Raw genomic sequence first — 24285 nt, 5'->3', positions numbered from 1 at the left:
GACAATGGACTTTCTACTAAATCTATTTCTTGGTCTGGAGAATGCACCGCTGGCCCCTGGTAGCCTATTTTATGATAACTAGGAAATAGAAATGTTACTAGTGTAGAGTTTTAGATTTATGCCCATTGAACAGATACCACTGTGCTTACATACTCTTTTGCCGGATATAACAAACCATTTTGGGCTACTGTAATGCCATGAGATCTGCCCCACGGACGAAGTAATGTTCAAATGATGATATGCTGTGCGGAAAGAAGTCCCCAGTGTAGTCATAAAATTTCATGATTTAATTAATATTCTGTATTAATGTATATTTCATGATTGCTAATGGAATCTGTTTGAGCCTTTCAGTACTACTGTTCAAAGCCATTTCAATGAAATGAAAGATAATTCTGTTATCTACCTTTTTAATAGTGTGTTTCTTAAAATAATGGGATTAGTAAACACATTAGGACAAATATTTCCATGACTCTGCATCTATGTGTTCTGCATATTGCCTAATGAAGGGATCTGAAATCTATGAATCACAACCTTAAAATAGATTCTCATGCAGTTTACATCATAATCCTTTATTAAAGTTATTATTTTTGTCAAAATATTAGAGTAATTTAAAAGCACATATTCGTAATTCTGAACAGTATCTTGTATCTTGTTCCCATTGAAAAAAAAGGTTCACCCTGGCATAATCTACAGCTTCAGACAGAGCAATATATCTTTTGGTGCTTCCAGTGTATCCCAGCATAATCATCAATACAGTGGACAACATTCAAACGGACATTTTCTGCCTTCACCAAAGCACCAAACACCTGTTTTAGCTAAATACAACAAAAAGGTCCCCTCACCTTAGGACAGTGATCCCCAACCAGTAGCTCGTGAGCAACATGTTGCTCTCCAACCCCTTGGATGTTGCTCCCAGTGGCCTCAAAGCAGGTGCTTATTTTTGAATTCCAGGCTTGGAGGCAAGTTTTAGTTGCATAAAAACCAGGTGTACTGCCAAACAGAGGCTTCTGTAGGTTGCCATTCCACATAGGGGCTACCAATAGTCAATCACAACCCTTATATGGCACCACCTAGGAACATTTTTCATGCTTGTGTTGCTCCCCAACTCTTTTTACATCTGAATGTTGCTCACGGGTGAAAAAAGGTTGGGGACCCCTGCCTTAGGAGGTACTTCACTAAAAATGTGTGGTTTTCCTAATCTTGAGTGTAAAAACCAAGAAAACCACTAATACAAAACTTCGCCACATGGGTGTCCGCAGAAAATTTTCCAGGGTGGGGCAAGGAGGCATCTGTGGGCAGGCCTGTGAGATAGGTGGGTGTGTCACTGCCATCAGGGGGTGGAGCTATGCCACGGAGATCAGCCGATCGCCCGATCGCCGGGTCAATCAAGGCAATCCTGCACAGTTTCCCTAATTTGAAAAACCATCCAGGAAGTTTTGACCTGGGCAACCCTTCAAAATACCGGTTGTCTGACAAGTGGCAACCCTAGTTCACACAAAGATGGCAAAGTGGCAAGTTCATGTATAAATACCCCCAGAACTCACAAACAGATGGGACAGGGGGCAAGTAATTGTATAAATACCCCCAGAACTCAGAAGTACAAGGCTGCAGACTGCAATAGATAGGGCTTTCCTTCCTTCGTTTTCTCCCTCGCTGCAATCTGTGCTACTGGCCAATCAGATGCTCCCTGGCTGCTCTCTCTCTCTGTCACAGCTGAAGTAATACGATCCGGCAGCACCGTGACAAGGGAGGGGGGAGCGAGCACCTAGGGAAGGAGCTAAAAGAAAACTCTGCTGCACAGAAGAAAAAACTTTGAGGGATCGCGACAGAAACCACAGTAAGCTGGGGCCAATGCACGAACAGGTGGAAACTTATGTGCACAGTCAGTGGCGTAATTTCGGATGCCAGGGCCCCCCTGCAAAGAAATTTTCAGGGCCCCCCTCTGTACAAAATAGTGGGAGATATGCTGACTGAACAGTGAGGAATAACAGTTGTGTTTTAGTGATTGTATTTGCCCATGGAAACAAAAAGCTTTTCACATAGCAGCAATGCGATTTCTCCTACCTCAGCTCTGTGTAAAAGCTCTTGCCTTAGCTCCCTGAAACTTCTTTAAACTGCAGCATTAAATAAACCCAATAGGCTTTTTTTTTCTCCAATAAGGATTAATTATATCTAAGTTGGGATCAAGTACAAGCTACTGTTTTATTATTACACAGAAAAAGGAAATTATTTTTATTTCTATAAAATGGAGTCAATGGGAGACAGTTATTCTGTAATTTGGAACTCTCTAAATAACGGGTTTCCAGATAATGGATCCCATACCTGTATATACATTTTTTAAGAAACTCTTTTCACACACTTTTTTTTTTTTTGAGAAAAACTATGAATTCTGGTGGAAATCAACAAAAACACAAGTAGCATAGAAGCAAGCACAAGCTCCTCTCCTTCTGGAGCTGCCAGCTCCCCCTCCCTCTCAGAAACTAAAGGTGGACTGGACTCCTTGACTGTGACTTACTTCCCTGCAGCTGCACATTCATTTCTATGTGATCACTGAGACACTTGTTAGATCAAGCTGCAGCAGCACATTCACTTCTCACAAGTCTCAGTGATCACATAGAAATTAATGTGCAGCAGCTGCAGGGAAGTAAGTCAGTCTATGAGTCCAGTCCACCTTTAGTTTCTGAGAGGGAGGGGGAGTGACAGAAGTTTAGTGTGTAACGGAGAGAGAACAGAGAGCTTTAAAAACTCACGGAGGCTGCTGGCTGCTGCAGTGGGAATGGGGAGGCGGGTTGGTGTGCCTGTGCTGTGGCATCATCGTAAGAGGTCGGATCCCAGTCGGCAGCAGTTTTCTCAAGTGCAGCAGGCGCGCTGTGACGTGCTGCTGCGACGTTCTGCTCCTCTTCCGGCTCCCTCTCTGGCTTCCTGTTCACCGCTGGCCACTTCCACTGCACCGACTGGGGAGGGGGGTGGTGCAAAATGCTGCAGCCTAGTTTGGACACCCCTGCCCTAAATGATCCTGGCTGGTTGCACATACTGAGGAAGCAGGCCCCTGCCGGGCCCCCTGTACCTCCGGGCCCCCCTGCGACTGCGGGGTCTGCTTCCTCGGTAGTTATGCCACTGTGCACAGTCCCAGGGGGGGGCACTGCCCCCTCTTGCCCCCCTCTGTGGACGCCCATGCTTCGCCAGGTAAAAGTTGTCGAGGTCCTATAGAAGTTGATGGGAGCTGTGCTGATCCTATTGGACTGTTTTAATTCAATTCAGACCTTTAGAATTCGCTAGGAAATGTCTGAAAAACTCACTTTTTTTGAGGTTTTTGAGGTATTTATAATTTTTTAGGGCATTATTTTCCATTTGTCTTTTTTTTATTTGGATCTTTTAATAAATGTCATGACATTTGTAGTTTAGGGGCCCATTTATTAAACCTTGAATTTATCTGGACGAGGTTTTTAAGAGGAAAACTACATTTTTTAGAGATTTATAATACCTCAAAGCTGCTAAAAATACGAATCCGAAAATACTGCATCTCAAACCTGTTGGGGTCTTGTAGAAGTCAATGGCAGATGTCCTTGAAATAGTTTTTTGACATTGTGATCTGCGCTGGATAATCTGATAAAGTCAAGGTAAAAGTCCAATAAAAGTCCAGTAAAGTCCAATAATCCGGTAAAGTTGAGCAGCGACAATTAGATACAACCGAGTTTTTCAAGCATCAATTGTATGATACGAATTGACGTCAAATTTTGTTGCAACATTTATTCGTTCCAACTTGTTGGAGAAAAATTATTGATAAATGAAAATGATTGATAAATGAGTTCAATTTGTGAAAGGGAGTTTTGTCAACTTTGTTTTTATAAAAAAAAATAAACTCAAGTTTTAGTAAATAACCGCCATAGTGTTTGTGAGTTTAGTCGTGGTTTCAAAAACATTTAAAACCACTAAAATCTGACCATCAATAAACAGGCCTCACTGATTCTGTCTGGAGGGATGCAAATGCTGCCCTGCTGGAACTCACTCATGTGCAACTTATAGACCCACCTTAAACACTGAGGAGCTTTTGGAGATCTAACCCACTAGAAACCCTCGCCTAGAAAGGCAGTAAGTGTTCACTATCTAGCAGATGCCACCCCTTAATAAAGAATTTAGCAGGAGCCCATATGGGTGAAAGTTCATCCTTTGATAAATACGCCTTTCAAAATCCCATAGACAAGTATGTGGAGAGGTGGAATTTCACTTTAGAGGACTGTGCCGATCTTTAACTTCACTCTTTGATAAATATACCCCAAAGTCTTATGGAACGTAACAAGCAGACCTTCAACCTGGAGGTCCAGGAGGTATCACTACATACATTTTACATATTCAGGGGACTAGAAAAAATGGTGTAAAAATGGTGCACAAAAACAGTGGAAGATAGCGGAAAACTTAAAATCAGGAAATATAAAATTGAGGTTTCCCAAATTGAGGTCTTATTCCCAAAGAGGGTCCTTAAATGATTTTGCTGTGGAGTCCTCTTAATTCTAGTCTTGCCACTGATTAAAATAAGAAATAAACATTTTAAAGCACAATGTCAAAAATACCTCTGCAAAACCACCCTAAATATACACCTGCACAAATATAAAGGCAAGCCTGAGACAGCGCTCTCTTTTAAATGAATGAATATGTAGTGTTTGAACATTATTCATATTCTGCGTGATCAGTCCTGATTATTCACTCAATTATGACACAATCATGTAGTAACAAAATGTTTGTCCATGCCCATTGTGTGCTTTATACCAACAATCTGCTAGAAGGCAGGAGGGTTTTGCTAGGACAAAAGGTTGAACTTGATAGATGTGTTTTTAACCACAGCTACTATGGTACAAACTCACCAATCTTTTTTCTGAAAAGCCGGAGTGTTACTATAAAGGAAACAGACCCTGCAGCTTATGTGTGGGGAATAAGAGCTATAGGGAGCCCAGGACATATAGGGGGCCAAGTGGCAGTGTGTAACTATAGAGAAAGCAGACCCAGACCCAGCAGTTGCAGGGTGGTCCGGGGAAAAGGGGGTCCAGACTGCAGGTCTGCTTCCTTTGTAGCCAACAGGAATTGCCCCCCTTCCCAAGCACAGGGCAGAGAGTGGGTGGGTCCGGATGGGAAGTGGGCAGAAGTGGGAAGTGGGTTGGAGGATGTGGATCAGGGTGCGCTGGGCCCCTCTGAAGAATTTTTGGCAGGGGGGTCCAGCGCACTCTATGCCACTGCCCAGTGGGACTGATGGGGGTGGGGAGTGAGGATGATGACTGGTAAGAAGCTAAACTGCAATACATATGGAGCTTGCCCTATGTTTAAACATTACCCATCTACATGCCCCTGTCGTTGCTCTGTGTTGTCATCACAGTCTCTAGACACCTCCTATGGCCTTTGTTGAGTGTCTGGATTCTGAATGGTAGTATTTTTGACCATTAATCCATACACAATCTCTCCAGTTCAGTTTAATTTGATGGCTGCCGAGCATGGACAGCCTGCTTGAAATCATCCCATAGTTTTTCGATGATATTCAAGTCAGGGGGCTGTGACAGCCATTCCAGAATATTTTACTTCTCCCTCTGCATAAATGTCTTTGTAGATTTCCAAGTGTGTTTAGGGTCGTTGTCTTGTTGGAATATCCAACGCCTGCGTAACTTCAACTTTGTGACTGATGCTTGAACATTATCCTGAAGAATTTGTTTATATTGGGTTGAATTCATCCGACCCTCAACTTTAACAAGGACCCCAGTCCCTGAACTAGCCACACAGCCCCACAACATGATGGAACCTCCACCAAATTTGACAGTAGGTAGCAGGTGTTTTTCTTGGAATGCGGTGTTCTTCCACCGTGCAAAGCAATTTTTGTTATGACCAAATAACTCAATTTTTATCTCATCAGTCCAAAGCACTTTGTTCCAAAATGACTGTGGCTTGTCTAAATGAGCTTTTGCATACAACAAGCGACTCTGTTTGTGGCGTGAGTGCAGAAAGGGCTTCTTTCTCATCACCCTGCCATACAGATGTTCTTTGTACAAGTTGCGCTTAATTGTAAAACGATGTACAGATACACCATCTGCAGCAAGATGTTCTTGCAGGTCTTTGGAGGTGATCTTTGGGTTGTCTGTAACCATTCTTACAATCCTCTTGTAATGGAGTCCGAATTCAGTTTACAAAATGGTGGCCAAGATGGCGTCCAAGATGGCGGCTCCCAGGTTCCTCACGGACGCAGTCGGATGATGACGACCTCTTCTCGCAATCTGATTGGTCGCCGGCGACGGAACGGACGTCGGCGTCAATAATGGGCGCCGGCGTCAGTCGCACACGTCAGCGCGTCGGTCGCTGACGCCAGCGCGTCCGCGCGCACATTATGACGCCGATGCGTCCAAATTGGCGCCAAACCTGGGACTATATTAAGGAGCTCTGGGAATTCACCTGTGCCCAATTATAGGTTTTAGCTTGCTACTCCTGGGTGTGATCTTGTGAAATCTTTGTTATCCGTGTACCGACCTTTGCCTGAATTCCTCGACCTTGAACCTCTTCTGCCTGGACTGATCTTGTTGCCTGTTTGACCATTCTCTCGTCTCATCCTTATCTGTACTGCGAACTTGGACATTGTTATCTCCTCCCTTGGTCCTCACTACCTCTGAGGCCTTTGGGCCTTACACCTCTGCATATGCATATGTATTTTTCTTGGCCTGCCAGACCTGGGTTTTACAGCAACTGTGCCTGTGGCCTTCCATTTCCTGTTAACATTCCTTACAGTTGAAACTCGCAGTTTAAACCTCTGAGGTAGCTTTTTGTAGCCTACCCCTAAACCATGATACTGAACAATCTTTGTTTTCAGATCTTTTGAGAGTTGCTTTGAGGATCCCATGCTGTCACTCTTCACAGGAGAGTCAAACAGAAGCACAACTTGCAATTGGCCACCTTAAATACCTTTTCTCATGATTGGACACACCTGACTATGAAGTTCAAGGCTTAACGAGCTAATCCAACCAATTTGGTGTTGCCAGTAATCAGTATTGAGCAATTACATGAATTCAAATTATAAGGGTACCCAAATTTTTGCACAGATAGTTTTTCACATTTGATTTAATTTCATACAAATGAATACTGCTTCACTAAAAATCTTTCAAAAACACCCCAGTACTCAGATGTTCCTGGAAAATGAAAGACACACCACTATTATATTTTTTGTTGAAAGTGAAGTCAATTATCATGCAGGCTTAGAGGGGTTCCCAAACTTTTTCATTTGACTGTTATCTGCCAAGCTCTGTACAATACAGTTTTCCATTCTGCCAGGATAGTTTGGCTGAGTCATAGACACGCAAGATCCTTAATAAATGTTTCATGTTGAGGCAAGCTGTGGTTGTGGTGCTTAATTCTGCATACTGTAGGAAGCATTATTCTAAATTCTGACACACCCGCTTGTATCATTTGTAGGGAAACTTTAATGCCAAACCATGTGCTATTGATTACGTATTATTAGACAAGATTGCTACGTATGATACAGACTGTAAATTCCACTAGGCCAGGACAATTAGTCACATATGTTAATTTTTATATTGGTAAATACTGGTACAGGTGAATTCCTACAGTCATATACATCTGTTTATATGCAAGTTATTTAGGATCTTTTTAATGTGTCGCAATTGCATTTGATTGCATTTTATTTTCATCTTGTTTCCCTAAAATAACAATTATTTTCAGTTTTGAAATAATCTTAAGTGATGATAAGAAGTGAATGGTTTCTGTACATTGACACAGTACAGCCCTAAATAACTGGCTTAGTGAGAGTTGAAACATTACATTGGTCAGAGTAGGAATTTGGCTCCCCTTCACCATCACCAATGTGGCTAAATTAGCTGCCTGCCTTAATCACTATACTGTGGAGGAATTAATGGACTGTGATATTAAGCGAGCAACCCAAAACACCGCTATCTGGAGAGTCTGGAGACGCACACAATTGCTTGACCTGTGTCGGCAATCCTTATCCATTCCAGGGTCATCGGTCCCATTAGCCTGATCTGACTGTACTGTGTAATACTTTGTTGGTTTTTTATTTGAGCAATGTGATCTTGGGTTAAACTTGGGATGTGCCTTTTTCTTCATCTTTTTCCTTTTCTTTTTTTTTTTTTTTCTTCCCTTGTTCTCCTCCTCACTAACAACCCTCTTCTCCCTTCCCCAACGGTATACTTGGTTATTCATAGAGGAAACTGTATGTTACATGAAAATATGCTGTATACCTGATCTGCCTTACTCTTCTCTTTGGAAAATAATAAAGAATATTTGGAAATTAATCACTATACTGTTAACTGGGAGACTTAAAAACCAAATGAGACTTATTAATGAACCAAGAGTAAAGTGCAAGAACTTCTCAGCAAACTATTTGGGCCTGCCCATTCTGGGAAACTTCTAAACCAAATGAGACTTGTTTATGAACCGAGAACAAAGAACTTCTCAGCATCCCTTGTACCTATTTGGGCCTGCCCATCCAGGAACCCTGGTGGACTGTGCGGGAGTATTTTATGGCATTTTCCTATTCAACCAGTGGAGGCTTCTTGAACCTGGTTTGGTGAATAGTCTTGAAAAGAATTTACTACAGCAATTGTCTCCTCTGTTTCCACCTTTCACCTCATTATGGAAATCTGTAAATTATCCCTACAGGGCTTGGACACACATGCAGATCTTTGCCACGGTTCAGGCCGCGGTTTAAAAAAAGCTGACCTCCGTGTAAATACGCTAGTGTAAGTTGCCATTGCCTAAGCTTAAACTGCTAGTGGTATCCTTTTCTTAAAAACTGCGTCACGAACCGCACAGAAAACATCGCGAAGGACCGCATGTGTGTCCAAAGCCTCCGGTTGGGATCTTAGTCTGCTTGTATACAGAACATGCTATAAATAATTGAGTACAAATAATTTTGCTTCTAGCAGTGCTGGGTATAAAGTGTTTGCAACTTCTGCACCAAACCCAGTGAGTTTGCACCAAACCCAGCAGTGAGACAGCAGCACATTAGATGTGGGGAGATTCAGTATGCCAGACTTACAGAAGCGCTGCAACGAGGGGATGGTAGGCAGAAGAGCCACCATTGCACCCTCGGCATTTTGTGCCTACCTCTAGTTCCAGCCCTGTCTCTGGATTCCTACATTATGCTTAAGGCACAAAGCAATCATTGTCATTGCTTGAACCAATTGAAATCACAGGACTCTGATAATGAGGTTTGTTTATGCTTTGGTCACAATTTGCCATGTTCTACCTGATTGGGAAAACCTTTGTTAACTTGCCTTTAAAGTCCATATTTGGCACCACCAGGGACTTTTTGCATGCTTGTGTTGCTTTCTAGCCTTTTTTATTTTAAATGTTGCTCATGGGTAAAACAGTTTGTTGATCCCTGTTCTAAATCCTGACTAGATTCTTTCAAATTCCTGACCTTTCTTCAGAATGCTTATCACCTCATTTTATTCAAAATCTCATAGCATTCCAGCTACTTTTTCTGCCTAATGAAAACAGAGAAACATTGGCACATTCTTATGGAGGATAAAGTGTTGGGAAAGATTCTAGATGAAAAACCGAATGTAATCTTTAAGAGAGCCCCAAATATTAAGGACATAATATGTCCCAGTTGTTTAAGGAAGGAGAACTGTACTAGTGAAAACAAAAATTCACAACATAATCAATTAAATTTTCTTCCACAAAAAATAAAAGGAATGTTCCCGTGTAGGCATTGTTCCGAAATGTGACTGGGTCAAAAAAGGGGGACATTTCCGAATGCAAGCCGACTCTGGAAAAATTCAGGTAGCTAATTTTTATAATTCCAATTGAAATATGTGGTCTACCTTATCCAATGTACCTGTAACTTATTATACATAGGGAAAACAATTCACACACTAACAAAAAGAATTGGGGAACACATGAGTAATATCAGGAGAAAGAAAATTGGGGAAAAGGGGATATTCTGCCTATTTCTATGAACATTGTACATCTGTCCATGGGGGGAATCTAAAAGACCTGAAATTTATTGCTATAGATGGTGTTCTCACTTTGAAGAGAGGAGGAGATAGGGATAAGGTTTTGAGATGTAAAGAGCAGAAATGGATATTTAATCTAAGTACCCTTTACCCAAAGCAGTTGAACAGTAGGTTTGAGCTACCACCTTTTATGTAGTGTAATAATTCTAATATGTGATATACTTTGGAGTTAATTATGGATATGGTCCCTTTAAGAGTAGGGTATATAAAGAGAGGTAAGATACCACTTCCTGTTTACAACTGTACCTAATCACCGAATTGGAGAACTATAACTCACACCTCACACATTTAAATCTTTAAATCACAGCTCTTTCAATTAACGTAACTGCTATTACGAAATTGGGGAAACCACCTATTATAACCTAGGAGTAAATATTGTATTACAAAATTTTAAACAAGTGACCACCTAAACTAATTTGACAATTGTTTTTATGTATTTTTACTGATTATTTATTGTGTTTCTGGCCGGCCAGATTTTGAAATTGAAGATTTTTCAATGCTAAATAAATTGTATACTTTCTAAACAACTTGGTCTTAAAATACACCGTTAATTTATTCTTTATTTAGAAGTGAGGGAATTATATTGCATATGTTGTGGTTCATGATGTAGCCACTATTCCCAAAATAGGCCACTATTTCTTGCTTAACTACCCTCCATATATGTTTTATATATAACAGGGCAGAAAGCCCCTACCTGAAAAACCATCCAAATACTGTAGATGGCCTGATTTATCTTGGGGACTGGGCAATGGCACAGAGTTATCAGTGGTCACAAATTGATGACTGAATAATTTTACATTGTTGTACAAGTACTCAATTTGCCAGTTATATGTATAATGAGTAAAGAAGGCTGCTTCAAACAGCAAACTATAGGAAAGTGTGTTGAGAGACCATTACAGATACTGACTCAAAACATTTGTCCTTGGCATGGCCACTTAGAAGGTACAAAACTGTCAATAAATAAATGAGCTTATACAAGACTGGTGAATAGTCCAGGAAGTATCAAGTTTCTTGGTAAGTTAGGTTGAAAAAACTCAACTCATCTCTTGAGAGAATCATCTAATTTTAAAAGAATGGTGGTCAGAAAATAGCATCCAATATCTTTCAGAAGCAGATTGTCTTCATGTAATTGTGCAATTGCAACCATTGCCTTTTGGTATTGCCCTTATAATTCTATCTCAGTCTGTAAAGAGAGACATTTACTGGAGAACTGCATTTCTAACATCTTTATAGTATAACTGCAGATTTCCCATGTTTGCAGTCATTATTATTCATTTTCTACTCTCAATAAACTAATTACCTAAGTGTTTCAGCTTGCCTAATTATTTAGAACTCTGACTTTATCCAATGTGTAAATGCACACTCATTTGTGCTTGAACTCTCTACACTTGGCACCTAAGGACCTAAATAAATAAAGGATAATAATAATAAAAAAGTTTGTGCACAGATGCAAACCAAATCTCAGTGGCAGCTGAAGGACACAGCATAAAACATATTTTTGCAAAAGGTCCTGCCTTCACCTGCCTCTCCTGCCTGTTCATACTGTTATGGCAAAATAAATGGGGCATTAATGGGGCATTAATGGGGTGGTGGTTGGGTAATACTAACAAATTAGCAAACACATGGAGAACATGGAGAAGTTTCACTGACAAGTGTCTAGTGCAGTGATCCCAAACCAGTGGCAAGGGAGGAGCATGTTGCTCACCAACCCCTTGGATGTTGCTCTCAGTGACCTCAAAGCAAGATTTGGTTGCATAAAAACAGATGTACTGCCAACAGAGCCTCCTGTAGGCTGCCAGTCCACATAGGTCCTACCAAATAGCCTACAGCCCTTATTTGTCACCCCAGGGATTATTTTCATGCTTGTGTTGCTCCTCAACTCTTTTTATATTTGAATGTTTCACACAGGTGAAAAAAGGCTGAGGACCCCGGTCTGGATCATTTTATCGAATCATATTATGGAGAGGGGATTCCACAAAAAATATAATATTACCTGCTGCACAAAGTCTGGATTGTTTTTTAAATCAATGCTTTATTTGCCATGTTTTTACTACATTACAAATATGATTTCAAAGATTTTAGGAATGAATACAATTCTGTCAACAATAAAATATACAATTAACAAACAGATACAAATGAAGTGATAAGAAACAAATTAGAATTAACATTCACAGACTGATTTGAGGTAAATTAACACTAGCCATTGTTACTGACACCTGCTGCGTTCTGTTGCTCTATGATCCATAATGCTGTATTTTACTGCACTGCATGTGAGAAAGGCCTTAGGCTAATGTCACACCAAACAGATTCTTACTAGAGGATTACACAACCCACAGACTTTTATGGGAATGCCAAGGGCAGTAGAGAATCCACCCGCTATGACAAAAGCCTTAAGAAATGTGCAGAAATGTAAAACAAAATCTGTCCATATGTTGATTATAAACACACAGGGGTATTTTACTAAGTGCAGAATAGTGTGCAAAGATGGGCACAATTCACATGTTTTTGTACTTTACCATTCAGTGCTCTGGAGGTAAATGATTTTGAGAAGTCTCATACATTCCCTCTGATCTATGAGCACATAGAGGTTTCCCAACTGGTTTTATAGAAAATGGTAGGAATGGTGACCTTACATGACTTATGCCACTATTGGTAATCTAGCCATCCCTTTCACCACACAGCAGAAGGGAATTACTGATCAGAAATGTACTATAGCACTGGCATAATGGAACTTTTGTTTTAGCACCATAGATTATATCTATATATGTTATATGTAGTGAGTTAAACAGGGAAAATCATAATAAACAGAATATAGAACACAGAACTACAGACATGTACATTGCAGAATTACAACTGTCCTAATGAACTAGACAGTAACATTTCCACATCAAAATATAATTATACAGACAAATGCAATAGGACCAATTGGATAATTATTATACACAATAGGGAACAGAGAAAAAATGGGTTGCTTTCAAATTGGTTCCAAATTTCATTTGTATATTTTTTTGTATAAAAGCTAATTTTAAAATAAATCACTGTCATCGTGTTAACACATTTAGCATTCTGTAAACATGGGTAGTGTTCTACCATAAAACAATTTACATTATACAGCACAAAGATAAATAAATATATATTAAAAATAAACATTTAAATAAATGACCATTTCAAGTAGTTCAAGTTTCCTGAGACCTGCCAGCAGGGCTCCTATACATATCATTAGGTTCCAGACATCTATAACTGTGGTTCTACAAAACCCCTTGAGTGTTCTTGGCTCTCTCAAATAGTTGCATGATCTTAGTGGTTGGCACACAGCCCTCACGCAGGATTTTTACGATGCCTAAAAAAGAAAGGATCCATTATGATCATCTCTATGAAGCAAGCAGCTACATTTTAAAATATTCCGTTAAGGTGCAGAAGAGCTGCATAGGGTTAGAAAGAAGAATTTTGCCCCACCCAAATGTCAGGAGGTGCATCGGAATATTTCAATTTGGACAGACTGACTAAGAGATCTGATGGAATTTCAGGATGGAATTTCTCTCTCCATGTACTACTCACCTTCATCTATTTTGGTGCAATTTACTACTGTGGATCCCACAAGCTCATTGGAGTATCCATCACATAGAACTGCATCCAGCTTATCACTCAGTCGCCTAAGGGAAATACAGAGATTGCACATAAATTGAAAGTTCCTCTAGGCAAAAAAAGTCTCAATCAGAATTAAGCATTTGCGACTACCATATCGCAGTCCTTCTCTGAATTGTTTTTCCATTATTAGGGTATTTAGTAGGTCACAAAAAAAGTACACAAATGAGATAAGGGCTGCTTTGTTGTAACTAAGTCTTTGGTACCCTTGTATTTTAAAAACATTAACATGGTCATTGCTACATAATTGCACATGTGTTGACAATTCTTAATAGTACAGGTATGACTTCTGTTATACAGAAACCCATTATCCAGAATGCTCCAAATGCTCCAAATTATGGGAAGGCCATCTCCCCTAGACTCCATTTCAATTACATAATTCAGATTTTTAAAAATGATTTCCTTTTTCTCCATAATTAAGCAGCAGTACCTTAAACTTGATGCAAACTAAGATATAATGAATTATTTTTAAGACTGAGAGGCCCATTTTTTAAAGTTCGTATTTATCTGGTCAAGGTTAAACTAGAATTATTTGTGGAAATAAAATAAAATTTTTGGAGATTTATTATACCACAAAGCTGCTAAAAATCAGAAAAAAACTCGATCTAAAACCTGTCGAAGTCATGTAGAAGTCAATGGCAGATGTCCCTGATAATCCGATAAAGTTGAGTTTTTGCAGCAAAAATTTGATAAAGTCGAGTATACAGAGCATCAATCGTACGATACAAATTGACGCTTGATTTTGTCACTCTGACTTTTTCGAGAAAAACTGTTGATAAATAGTCAACTTTGCTTTAATAAATAAAATGAGATTGATTCGAGTTTTAGTTTTTAGTAAATAACCCACTTAATGTATGGATGTCCAAATTACAGAAATATCCCTTATCCAGAAAACCCTAGGTCCCGAGCATTCTGGATAAAAGATCCCACACCTGTAGTAGTCATATTTTGACCTCACTTACGTTATCACCATATCATGATGGGTGCTATCACTTTCTCCACTTGGATTGGCCGACGTGATAGCTAAAGGCCCAGTCATGTCTGTGAGATGAGCGGTGACTGTGTGGTCTGGGACCCTTATCATGATGGAGTCATTAGTTCCGACTGTTTCATAGGCAGGTCCGACACCTGTAACAAAAATGAAGAATAATCAGTAAAAGTCCTGTGGCTGTTGAAGTGGTGTCCGCTATTAGAAATATATTGATTCCCAATTGCCAAATGAGATATATTAGGGAGATTGCCTACAGATGTGAAAAGGGAAGACTTACAATCCAATCTTATTAAGGCAGAATAAATCCCAGATGTTCATTTGCCAATAAAATCTAAGAAAAGTAAATGACTACTGACTGTGTTTATTAATTATTTAGAAAATCATTTTTGTGCTCATCAATTGGGCGGCTCTTGTTTTTATTGCAGGCACTGGACACAATGTTTGATGGTATGTGTTGGGTTTAAATTTCACACGCTCAGTTGATTTTTTGTGAAAGTGACCATGTTCAACAGACAATAAAAAGAAATATTCACATACCTAATTTTTTAAGCCATTCTCCTTTCTGTACTATGCAGCTTATGCCTCCAGGGTATACAAGATCCATGAAGTTCCACAGCAAGGGGCTGAACGGGGGATTGATGACCCTCAGCTGGTCAAGGTTGGAAATGCAGATACAGATTGGCTTTTCTGATGGGCGTTCCTATAAAAGAATCCAACATATATAGAATATTTAGCTTTATACTCTTCCCAGAGGGGCTATGCAGGAATTTTTTTTATTATTATTTTTTAAAATTATTTAGCTTTTTATTCAGCAGCTCTCCAGTTTGCAGTTTCATCAAGCTGGTCGCTAGCAACCATGCATTGATCTGAATAAGAGAGACTGCAATATGAATAGGAGAAGGTCTGCATAAAAAGTAATAAAAAGTAGCAATAACAATACATTTGTAGCCTTACAGAGCATTTGTTTTTTAGAAAGGGTCAGTGACCCCCCCCCATTTGAAAACTGGAAAGAGTCAGAAAAAAAGGCAAATAATTAGAAAAAAATATAAAAAAAAATAAAGACCAGTTGAAAAGTTTCATAGAATTGGTCATTCTATAACATAACTAAAAGTTACAGTAACTTAAGTTGAACCACCCCTTTAATATGAGTTAGATAATATGTTCTGATACAGTTATAGCACACTCTGGCTAGCATGATGCTTAGGGGACAGCATTTCTTTCAGTAGGAAAATTGGAAAGCATTATACTTCCTACAGCAAGTATTTTATTGTGTGTAGACAAAATCACTTACAGTTCATGATGGCTACTTACTTTGATGGAGTAAATCCTGTTGATAGCTTCTGGGTGCTTGCAGGAAGCTGCCAGAGCATAGACAGTGTCAGTGGGAATTCCACACACTCCTCCATTATCGAGCATATTAGCAATTGTCCTCAAACTGCTTGTACGGTGGGACTGTGGTAAGATACAAGAGCTTACACCTTCCTCCATTTTTTTTGGCTCTTCCTTCTACAAAAAACAATACATAAAATCAATATGATCAATCAATACAAATACAAACTACAACGGAACAAAAATAATCAGTTCATTATTTCTTAATATCATTTCTGAGAAAACAGCAATTGTATACGTTTTTATTATGGTCGTCTAAATTTCTTATAAACAGTAAATACATCTTCCCAACAAAGGAATATGGGCATGAAACTACAGAGCTAATTAAATACAATGCTGATCTGTAGTTGGTTTGATAGTTTTAACAGCCCATTGCTATTTCCCAGTGATTGAAAAGATTTAATATATACTTATGCTTATGGCAAATATCTCTGACAATCCCCCCTGGCACAAAAAACTAGGGATGCACTGAATCCAGGATTCGGCCTTTTTCAGCAGGATTCGGATTCGCCCAAATCCTTCTGCCTGGCCTAACTGAATTTGAATCCTAATTTGCATATGAAGTTTTGTGACTTTTTTGTTACAAAACAAGGAAGTGAAAAATGTTTTCCCCCTTCGGGGGTTCTACAGAATCCTAAATAGTGGATACGGTGCATCCCTAGAATAAACCTTGCATCTGCTAGTTGTATAATGAATATTTTTCCTATATACTGTTCTACAACAGACCAGAATGAATGCCCCATGAATAAAGAATGAATAAAGTATCAGGATATAACCACATTCTATTGTTTATCACTTTATTTTTGAAGTACCTTAAAGATAGCAGGTCCCATCAATATGAGCTCTTTGTTGAACAGGCTGTTGGCAAAAGAAGCCAGAAAACCGTAAAGGCAGAGGATACTGAAGACTGAAAGCACAGCAACTAAAGTAAGAGAGTAGAAAATATTAGTGTTTAGTTGCAGTCACACAAAAAAAACTGTATACAGGTATGGGGCATGTTATTCAGAATGCTTAAGACTTGGGGTTTTCTGGATAAGGGATCTTATTGTAATTTCGATCTCCATACTCCTCTACTAGAAAATAATACAATAATACAATAGGCTGGGTTTGCTTCCAATAAGGATTAATTATATTCCCATACTTGTATTACTTTCTATCCAATCACTAGACTCAAGTGGTATAAGAAATGTCTTTCCTACACATAGCATAGTGTTGCTATGTCTGTTACATGTAATGAGCATGTTATTATTTTGTGTGTTGCAATACTTACTCTCAAGTGGAAGTGGAAGTCTTTCCAAGGTAAAGAGAAGGAAACAGACAATTACCACCTCCATAACGAGTGTGACGAGGAACTGGACAAAGTTGGCCTGAGCAGCTGTAGGCAAATAGATAAAATAAGTATAAACTTATTAACCAGATATGATTTTGGCATTTATTAGACTGGTTACACAAATATAGAATATATTTTCATACTAACTTCATTTCAAGCTTCAGTCAGCTGATACATTCTCTAAAACACCAGTCAGACAGAACATCATCAGCTGCAACTCACCCTCTCATGCTGGCTCATTGGTTAGCACTACTATCTAGTATCAGTGGGGGTTCTACGTTTGATTCCAAACTGGGCAAGGAGTTTAATATTGCCCCTGTTCTGATGATATTCACCCTAGTGTGTGATGTGATAGGGACCAACTGGGGTTGGAACTGATATGGTGATGGAAAATCTCTAAGTGTTGTGTAAATGTGTTGCTATATTAATAAAGTATGGGATCCATTATCCAGAAACCCATTATCCAGAGAGCTTCGAATTACAGGAAGGTCATCTCCCATGGACTCCACTTTAATCAAATAATTAAGATTTTTAAAAATTATTTCCTTTTTCACTGTAATTTTAAAATAGTACCTTGTATAGGTATGGGACCTGTTATCTACATTACTCAGGACCTGGGACTTTTGGGATAAGGGATCTTTCTGTAATTTAGATCTCCATAACTTAAGTCTACTAAAAAAATATTTAAACATTAAATAAACCCATAAAACTTAACATATACACTAATCTATGAAAACAGTTGTCCTGTAATCTTGGTCTGATATATGGGAAAGGACTCTTCAATGGTTTCTAATATTTTATGATATATATCATAATAGGGGGTTGCATTACTTTTTATATGCATACATTAGTCTGTAGCATTTTTGCTGTATGGAATATTGCTTTATATCATTACTTTCACACATTAGTTATGCCATGTGCTTACACATACCTAGAGCAATCAGGAATATGTTGATTATGAGGAAAGCAATGGCACCAGCTGTGAATCCTCCATCACTATTTGCTGTGATCCCAAGGGAAGGTCCTAGAGAGAAGAAAAGCCATTATAATTTGCATTAAGTTGTGTAATATCTATATATTTCATATCATAATGTGCCATTGCATGTGAAACTGTATATACAGTATTAAAAAAATAATGATTTACAATTAAATGATGTGAAATTATACAGCACAATATTCAGGTATGTTAACAAAAGACAAGAACAAAGGGTGAGTAGTAGACTCTATGTGTGGAGTGTGTGTTACAATTATTATAATAAAAAAATTACCTGCAAAACGCAGCCAGACCCAAGTCGCCCATACAGCGGTGTAGCAGAAAGGCAGGACCGAGCCGAATCTTCTACCTCCTTGGACATCAATTCTGCAGACATACAGCTGCATTATGGCACCAGGTATCAGAACCCAAGGAATTGAGAGGTAGGCCTGGGTAGGATCCATTAAGGTGTTCTGAATGGCTGCAAGGGATGCCAGGCCATTGCAAAGGTAGAACAGAGGATCAGAAGCTCGGGAGGAAGAATTTTCAATTTTGCTTAAGTCTTTTCCCAGACAACGCCTGCCCAGAGCCAAAATGTCCTGAAATTTTGCACTTGACATGACTATGTTGCCAATTGGGATGAGGACTTTCTCTGCTATTGAATTAACCAGAGTGGCAAAAGTGGTGTAGAGGGAAACTGCTGTAAATATGCTGCAGGTAACCCCAAAGAATATATATCCACCACGGCTTGGTATCTGCTGTATGGTGGACACCATCATCAAGGCAAATGAAATATTGTGGGTTAATTCGAGCAGATCTTTATTTAAAGACATGAAGCAGAATAAACAAGCAGCTGCCAGAAAGAACCAGTCACCAACCAAAGCTTCTCTACTCTTGGCTCCAGTTCCTGACGTCAGTGCTACTGTTAAGATAAATTCTTCCCAGGCTTTGACCAGCCAGAATGTCCCATGGAATGCAAATTTTGTGGCATGGTAAACATCGTCTCGGAGATAGCTGTAATAACTGGAGCACAGCTGTGAGAGCACATTAATGCTGACCCATATGGCACCCACATAAAATGACTGAATATACCCAAAGCTATAGAATGCCATAATGAAGGGTGATATGGTGTCACACAGGTAACCTAGAGCCATGGGCTCAGCATACTTTGTATTTTTCTTCTTCTCTTCTCCTGCTGTGTTAGATGAACTACGGTTTGCTGATCCTAGGAGAAGGACGTTGAAGAGAGCATTACCAAAGCCTGGTAGGACATATCTCTGAGTGATTCCCTTCAGCAGAAGAGCTGCAGCTCCATACAGTCCACACAAAACTATAATTAACTCAATGACTCCCGATACTACTAGTGCCCAGTGCCCAAACAGCCCCACAGCCTCAAATATCAGTGTTAGGGTGATTGCACCAAATACAAAGGGCATAATATAATTGACTGTGGCAGAGCAGAAAGATAGGATGAATGCAATACAAATATATGCGACCAGCCCTGCTACTGCGCTCTCATTGACAGGAAGCGTAGCAACACTTGATGCATTACTGGTGAGTGGCATAATGGCATCTCTTCCAACTACAATGCGGGTGGCACCATAGCTGCTCCACAATGCTGAGAATGCAATGAAGGAAGTGCCACTAAGATGGTCATACTTTCGAAAGGACAGAAATCCGGCTACAAGCTGTGCTATGCCACCAATCAGGATCAGATGTACTCCTGCAATAAGATAAAACCAGAAGCAAGACATTAGCAGGGACGTAACTACAGAGGATGGAAACCCTGCGGTTGCAGGAGGGCACAGAAGTGTCCAGTGAGGCCCCAATTAAAGAGCAATTTGATATATCATGGTAGAATAGGCCAGCTTATCAATATTTTTTTAATTTGTTGTGGGGCCCAATAACATCAAATTACACCACTGTAAATTAGTGTTTGTTTTCCTTCTGTTAAAGGGACACCTTACCTTAATCTTTATTTTCCATTTGTATTATCGAATGTAGAATTATTTCCCTTAAGTGTTTTTTAATGTAATCTCTAAAAAGGTTACAGATTCACTTGCAATTTTAATCTTCCTTGAACTGCAATTGTGTTGGGATGGTTTATCACAGTGTTCCTTTTTAATTCTCAAATTATCTCTTAGGTGTTCTAATCTCCTGAACTATCATTTAACAATTCATCTGCCCTGATCTTTTAGATTTACCTGCAAGAATGTTGTCCACTCCAGTAGGAACTATAGACGTGTTGAAAAAGAAGAAGTTTTGCATGCAGACCAGGAAGGCACTGACGGCATTCGCCAGGAGCCCAAGAACAGCAGGTTCACTATAAAACACTGAAGGGAACCCCTCCATAATCTTCTTGTGTTGAGTAAAATGTGTAGAGAAATCTGAAAATATATGCAAGAAACATGTTTTTTTTTTTAATTCAGTTTCTTAACCAACAATATCAAATATAGGATCTGTTATCCTAAAAATATTACGAATAATTCTCATAGACTCCATTTTAATCAAATAGCCTAAATATTAAAAAATGAGTACCTTTTTCTCTGTAATAATAAAACAGTACATTGTACTTGATCCAAACTAAGATATAATTAATCATTATTGGAGGCAAAACAATCATGTTAGGTTTATTTAATGCTTGAATTGTTTTTTTAAATAGATTTAAAGTATGGAGATTAACATTACACAAAGATCCAGAAAACTCCAGGTTCCAAGCATTCTGGATAACAGGTCCCATAACTGTATTTGGAATACTGGGGAAATGATGTTGCCATAGCAGAGGGAAATTAAGAGGAAAGGCTTTACTGGATTTGAGGCTTTCTGGAAACAGATTTCTATAGATTCCATACCTGTAATACAATGTAAAAAGCAGCACTTACTGGTTTCCTAATTGTGTCTGTAAGATACCCACCCACTAAGATTGTAAGCTCTACGGGGCAGGGACCTCTGTCCTCTTGTCTCTTTAACCCTTAATCTTGAATGAAACTGTACTTTGTATATTTTTGTATTTTATTATTGTATTGACCCCTGATTGTTGTAATGCACAGCTGCAAGCACAAGTAGCACAATATAAATAAAAATATAGATCCATAAATACAATTGGAATTACTAAGTACATACATACAATTTCCAGCTGAAGTGAATGCTCCTTAATACCATAAAAATACACATAGTTACATATCATATCAGTTTTACCTTATTGATATTAGACATCAACTATCCCTTCCGTCTCTAAGCTAATGACCCAGTCCTGTATAATTTAACTTATACAGAAAAGGGAAATACCAAACCAAGGGAAGAGCTTCTTTGCCTCCCTAAGGGAACTACAGATCTTTATAAATCCAACACCATTGGATATTACAGTTGGTTACTGATGGCCAGCAGTTGTATCATTAATTGCAGATCCATTACATGTTCTGTGCATTTAATTTGAATTAAGGCAAATATTTAGTTCTGCCCAGTATTGTTCAGGCTAAAGTTAGTGTTCATTTTCCTGTAAATATCTGCCATTCTGTGCAAGTAATTCATGCCTATATGCCTCCTCCCTAATGAGACTCAATTCTGACAAATTGTACAACCCCCAAAATATATAAGAATAATGTATATAATATATATAAAGGTTTTACAAGCATGATAGTGCAAAGTATTGGCTAATACTTTCTCTTTAAAGAGCACTTATAAAAATGATTACAACATACATGTATCAGCTTGTAGTTATGGTTGCAATTACAAATCACCAGCTCTATGTTAGACTGGAATGAAGTAAAAAAATACTTTTTATATCTGTGCTGATTCTGCATGTCGATTCTTCATGCCATCAGCAAGCAGAATGTAAATGTCTGTAGGTTTATGATAACTTGAATACATCTTTTTGGGTAATTATAAAGTTATAGAGGGAAACAGTATTTAGGAAGTAGATTTACTTCATGTATGACAAAATACAGGTGCAGGTATGAGACCTGTTATCCAGAATCTTCTGGACCAGGAGTTTTCCAGAAAAGGGATCTTTTTGTAATTTGGATCGCCATACCTTAGGTTTACTAAAATACCATTTAAACATTTATTAAACCCAATAGGATTATTTAGCCTACAATAAGGATTAATTATGTTTTAGGATTAAAAAAAGGTATTCTATAATCATTACAGAGAAAATGGAAATCATTTTTTTTTAAAAGAAAAAACATGAATTATTTGTTTAAAATAGAGTCTATTGGAGATAGTCTTCCCATAATTCGTAACTTTCTGGATAATGGTTTTCCAGATAATGGATGCCATATATATCATACTTATAAATTATAACTGGTTAGAATGCTGTTGATGCAAAATTATAGTTATGTTTTATCTGTTGCCATTCAAGGAACATTTGTGTATCATTCTATCATTTTTATTGTAATAAAATATAAAACTAACCATTTTGAGTTAGAGTTCTAAACATAATAAAAGTACATGGATAGTATATAATAATACAGTGAAATTACATTGTAACATATAAGAAAGATATTCAGGAGATCTTACAGATACATTTTCATTTCTAAAGAGGATTAGTTCCTACTCTCTGCTGTTTCTGACTTACCAGCAGTGATGCTCCAGTCGGGTGCTGCAAGTTTCTCAGTATCCCCAGTGTAGCAGTCAGTGCCTTGTGAGTGTCAGTGGCAGGTTATATTCTCTCTAGGGACTGGGAGGAGCCATACCTGCTTACCTAATTAACTACTGGTATTTCCATTTTACCTGCATTTCCTTCTCTGATCAGTATCAGTCAAGGTTCTCATTAAATGACTTCATTTCCCTCTCTCATATGTACTCCCTGCAGGGCATTACATTATATGATGTCTGCTTGGGACATTCTGCTAATTATTATTTCTATTTTTATTGCTATAAAGGAGCTGATAAAATAATACATTCTCTTTAAAATGTTTGCTTTTTTTTAGTACAGGCATAGAACCTGTTTTCTAGAATGCTCTGGACCTGGGCTTTCTGGATAAGATATCTTTCTGTAATTTGGATCTTCATACAATAAGTCTACTTGAAATTAATTTAAAGGAGAACTAAAACCTTGTACCAAAAAAATCCCCCTTAACTACCTGTCATTGCCCCCCCCCCTTCCCCTCTTCCTCCCCACACTGTGAATTAGTCAAAAAAGAAGAATACGAAGCAGTGGAAGATGATGCCATGGACCTCCGCTGCACTGCTCTGCATTTTAGGGTCAGATTTTATCAAGGTTTTTTTTTTACTAATGCACAGTGTGGGGAGGTAGAGGGCGGGGGGCAATGCCCAGCAGTTAAAGGGGGGCTTTTTTGGTACGGGGGTCAGTTCTCCTTTAAACATTAAATAAATCCAATAGGATTGTTTTGTTCTAATAATGATTAATTACACAGGTATGGGATCCGTTATCTGGAAACCTGTTTTCCACAAAGATCCATGGAATATGGATAATGGGTTTCTGGATAACAGATCCCGTACCTGTATCTTACAATGGTTTGTCCCTTAACCCCTATTAAATATGCACAAACACATATATACCACATGCTGTAATTCAGTCAGGTTTGGCACCACAGAAAGGGACAGAACTTTTAAAATCCCCCCCCCATTTAAAGTCAATAGGAATTGCTGCCATGCTCCTGGTGCTGTAAAATGACTGGGGGGACAATCACTTGAAAGTGCAGCGGCACATGTTTTATAGCGTTATAGATGTGTTATATGAAAGGACTGGGAGTTTGGTGGGGCATTTATATTGATTGAGGGAAATGTTGAGCATTTTGTCCCCCTCCCACAAAGATACATGAAGTCCATTTCCATTAACCCTCTGCTGAACCTCCTACTGTTTATTGAGAGAAAGGCAAATAACTGAACCCAAATCTATACAGTTTTTAATTCAAAGAGCTAGTTTACCTTTATGTTAACTTTCAGCATGTTATAGAATGTCTTATTC

The 24285-nt window shown here is 38.7% G+C and overlaps 1 protein-coding gene across 2 annotated transcripts; it reads right to left on the bottom strand.

The window, feature by feature from the left end:
• Positions 1-12037: 12037 nt before the first annotated feature.
• LOC108704510 lies at positions 12038-23087 on the bottom strand. Of its 2 annotated transcripts, none has more exons than XM_041572617.1 (11): positions 22930-23087; positions 20558-20740; positions 18649-20076; positions 18312-18404; positions 17321-17425; positions 16863-16972; positions 15973-16167; positions 15199-15361; positions 14633-14798; positions 13584-13678; positions 12038-13365 (listed from the first exon to the last, which is right to left on the bottom strand). In XM_041572617.1, the coding sequence occupies exons 2-11, from the start codon at positions 20703-20705 to the stop codon at positions 13274-13276; spliced, it is 2595 nt and encodes an 864-aa protein (XP_041428551.1). In that variant the 5' UTR covers positions 20706-20740; positions 22930-23087; the 3' UTR covers positions 12038-13273. The 2 variants fall into 2 exon arrangements, with proteins under 2 accessions (XP_041428551.1, XP_041428550.1); XM_041572616.1 differs by lacking the exon at positions 22930-23087 and adding an exon at positions 21042-21158.
• Between the last annotated feature and the right edge of the window lie 1198 nt (positions 23088-24285).

This window comes from Xenopus laevis, chromosome 8L (assembly GCF_017654675.1).
Source record: "Xenopus laevis strain J_2021 chromosome 8L, Xenopus_laevis_v10.1, whole genome shotgun sequence".
Taxonomy (NCBI): Eukaryota; Metazoa; Chordata; class Amphibia; order Anura; family Pipidae; genus Xenopus; species Xenopus laevis.
The sequence above is the reverse complement of the archived record's forward strand: the minus strand, read 5'-3'. Positions and strand labels throughout refer to the sequence as shown.

Bases quoted from the DNA above. Each gene is read 5' to 3' on its own strand.
- LOC108704510 (XM_041572616.1), bottom strand. From the start codon at position 21,093: ATGGGACCTGTTATCCAGAATGCTTGGAACCTGGAGTTTTCTGGATCT. The intron at 16,168-16,862 runs GTACTTCAAAAA...TGTTTTTTGTAG, and splicing joins TGGGACCTGCTATCTTTAAG to AAGGAAGAGCCAAAAAAAAT. The intron at 13,366-13,583 runs GTGAGTAGTACA...TTTCTTTTTTAG, and splicing joins TTGCACCAAAATAGATGAAG to GCATCGTAAAAATCCTGCGT.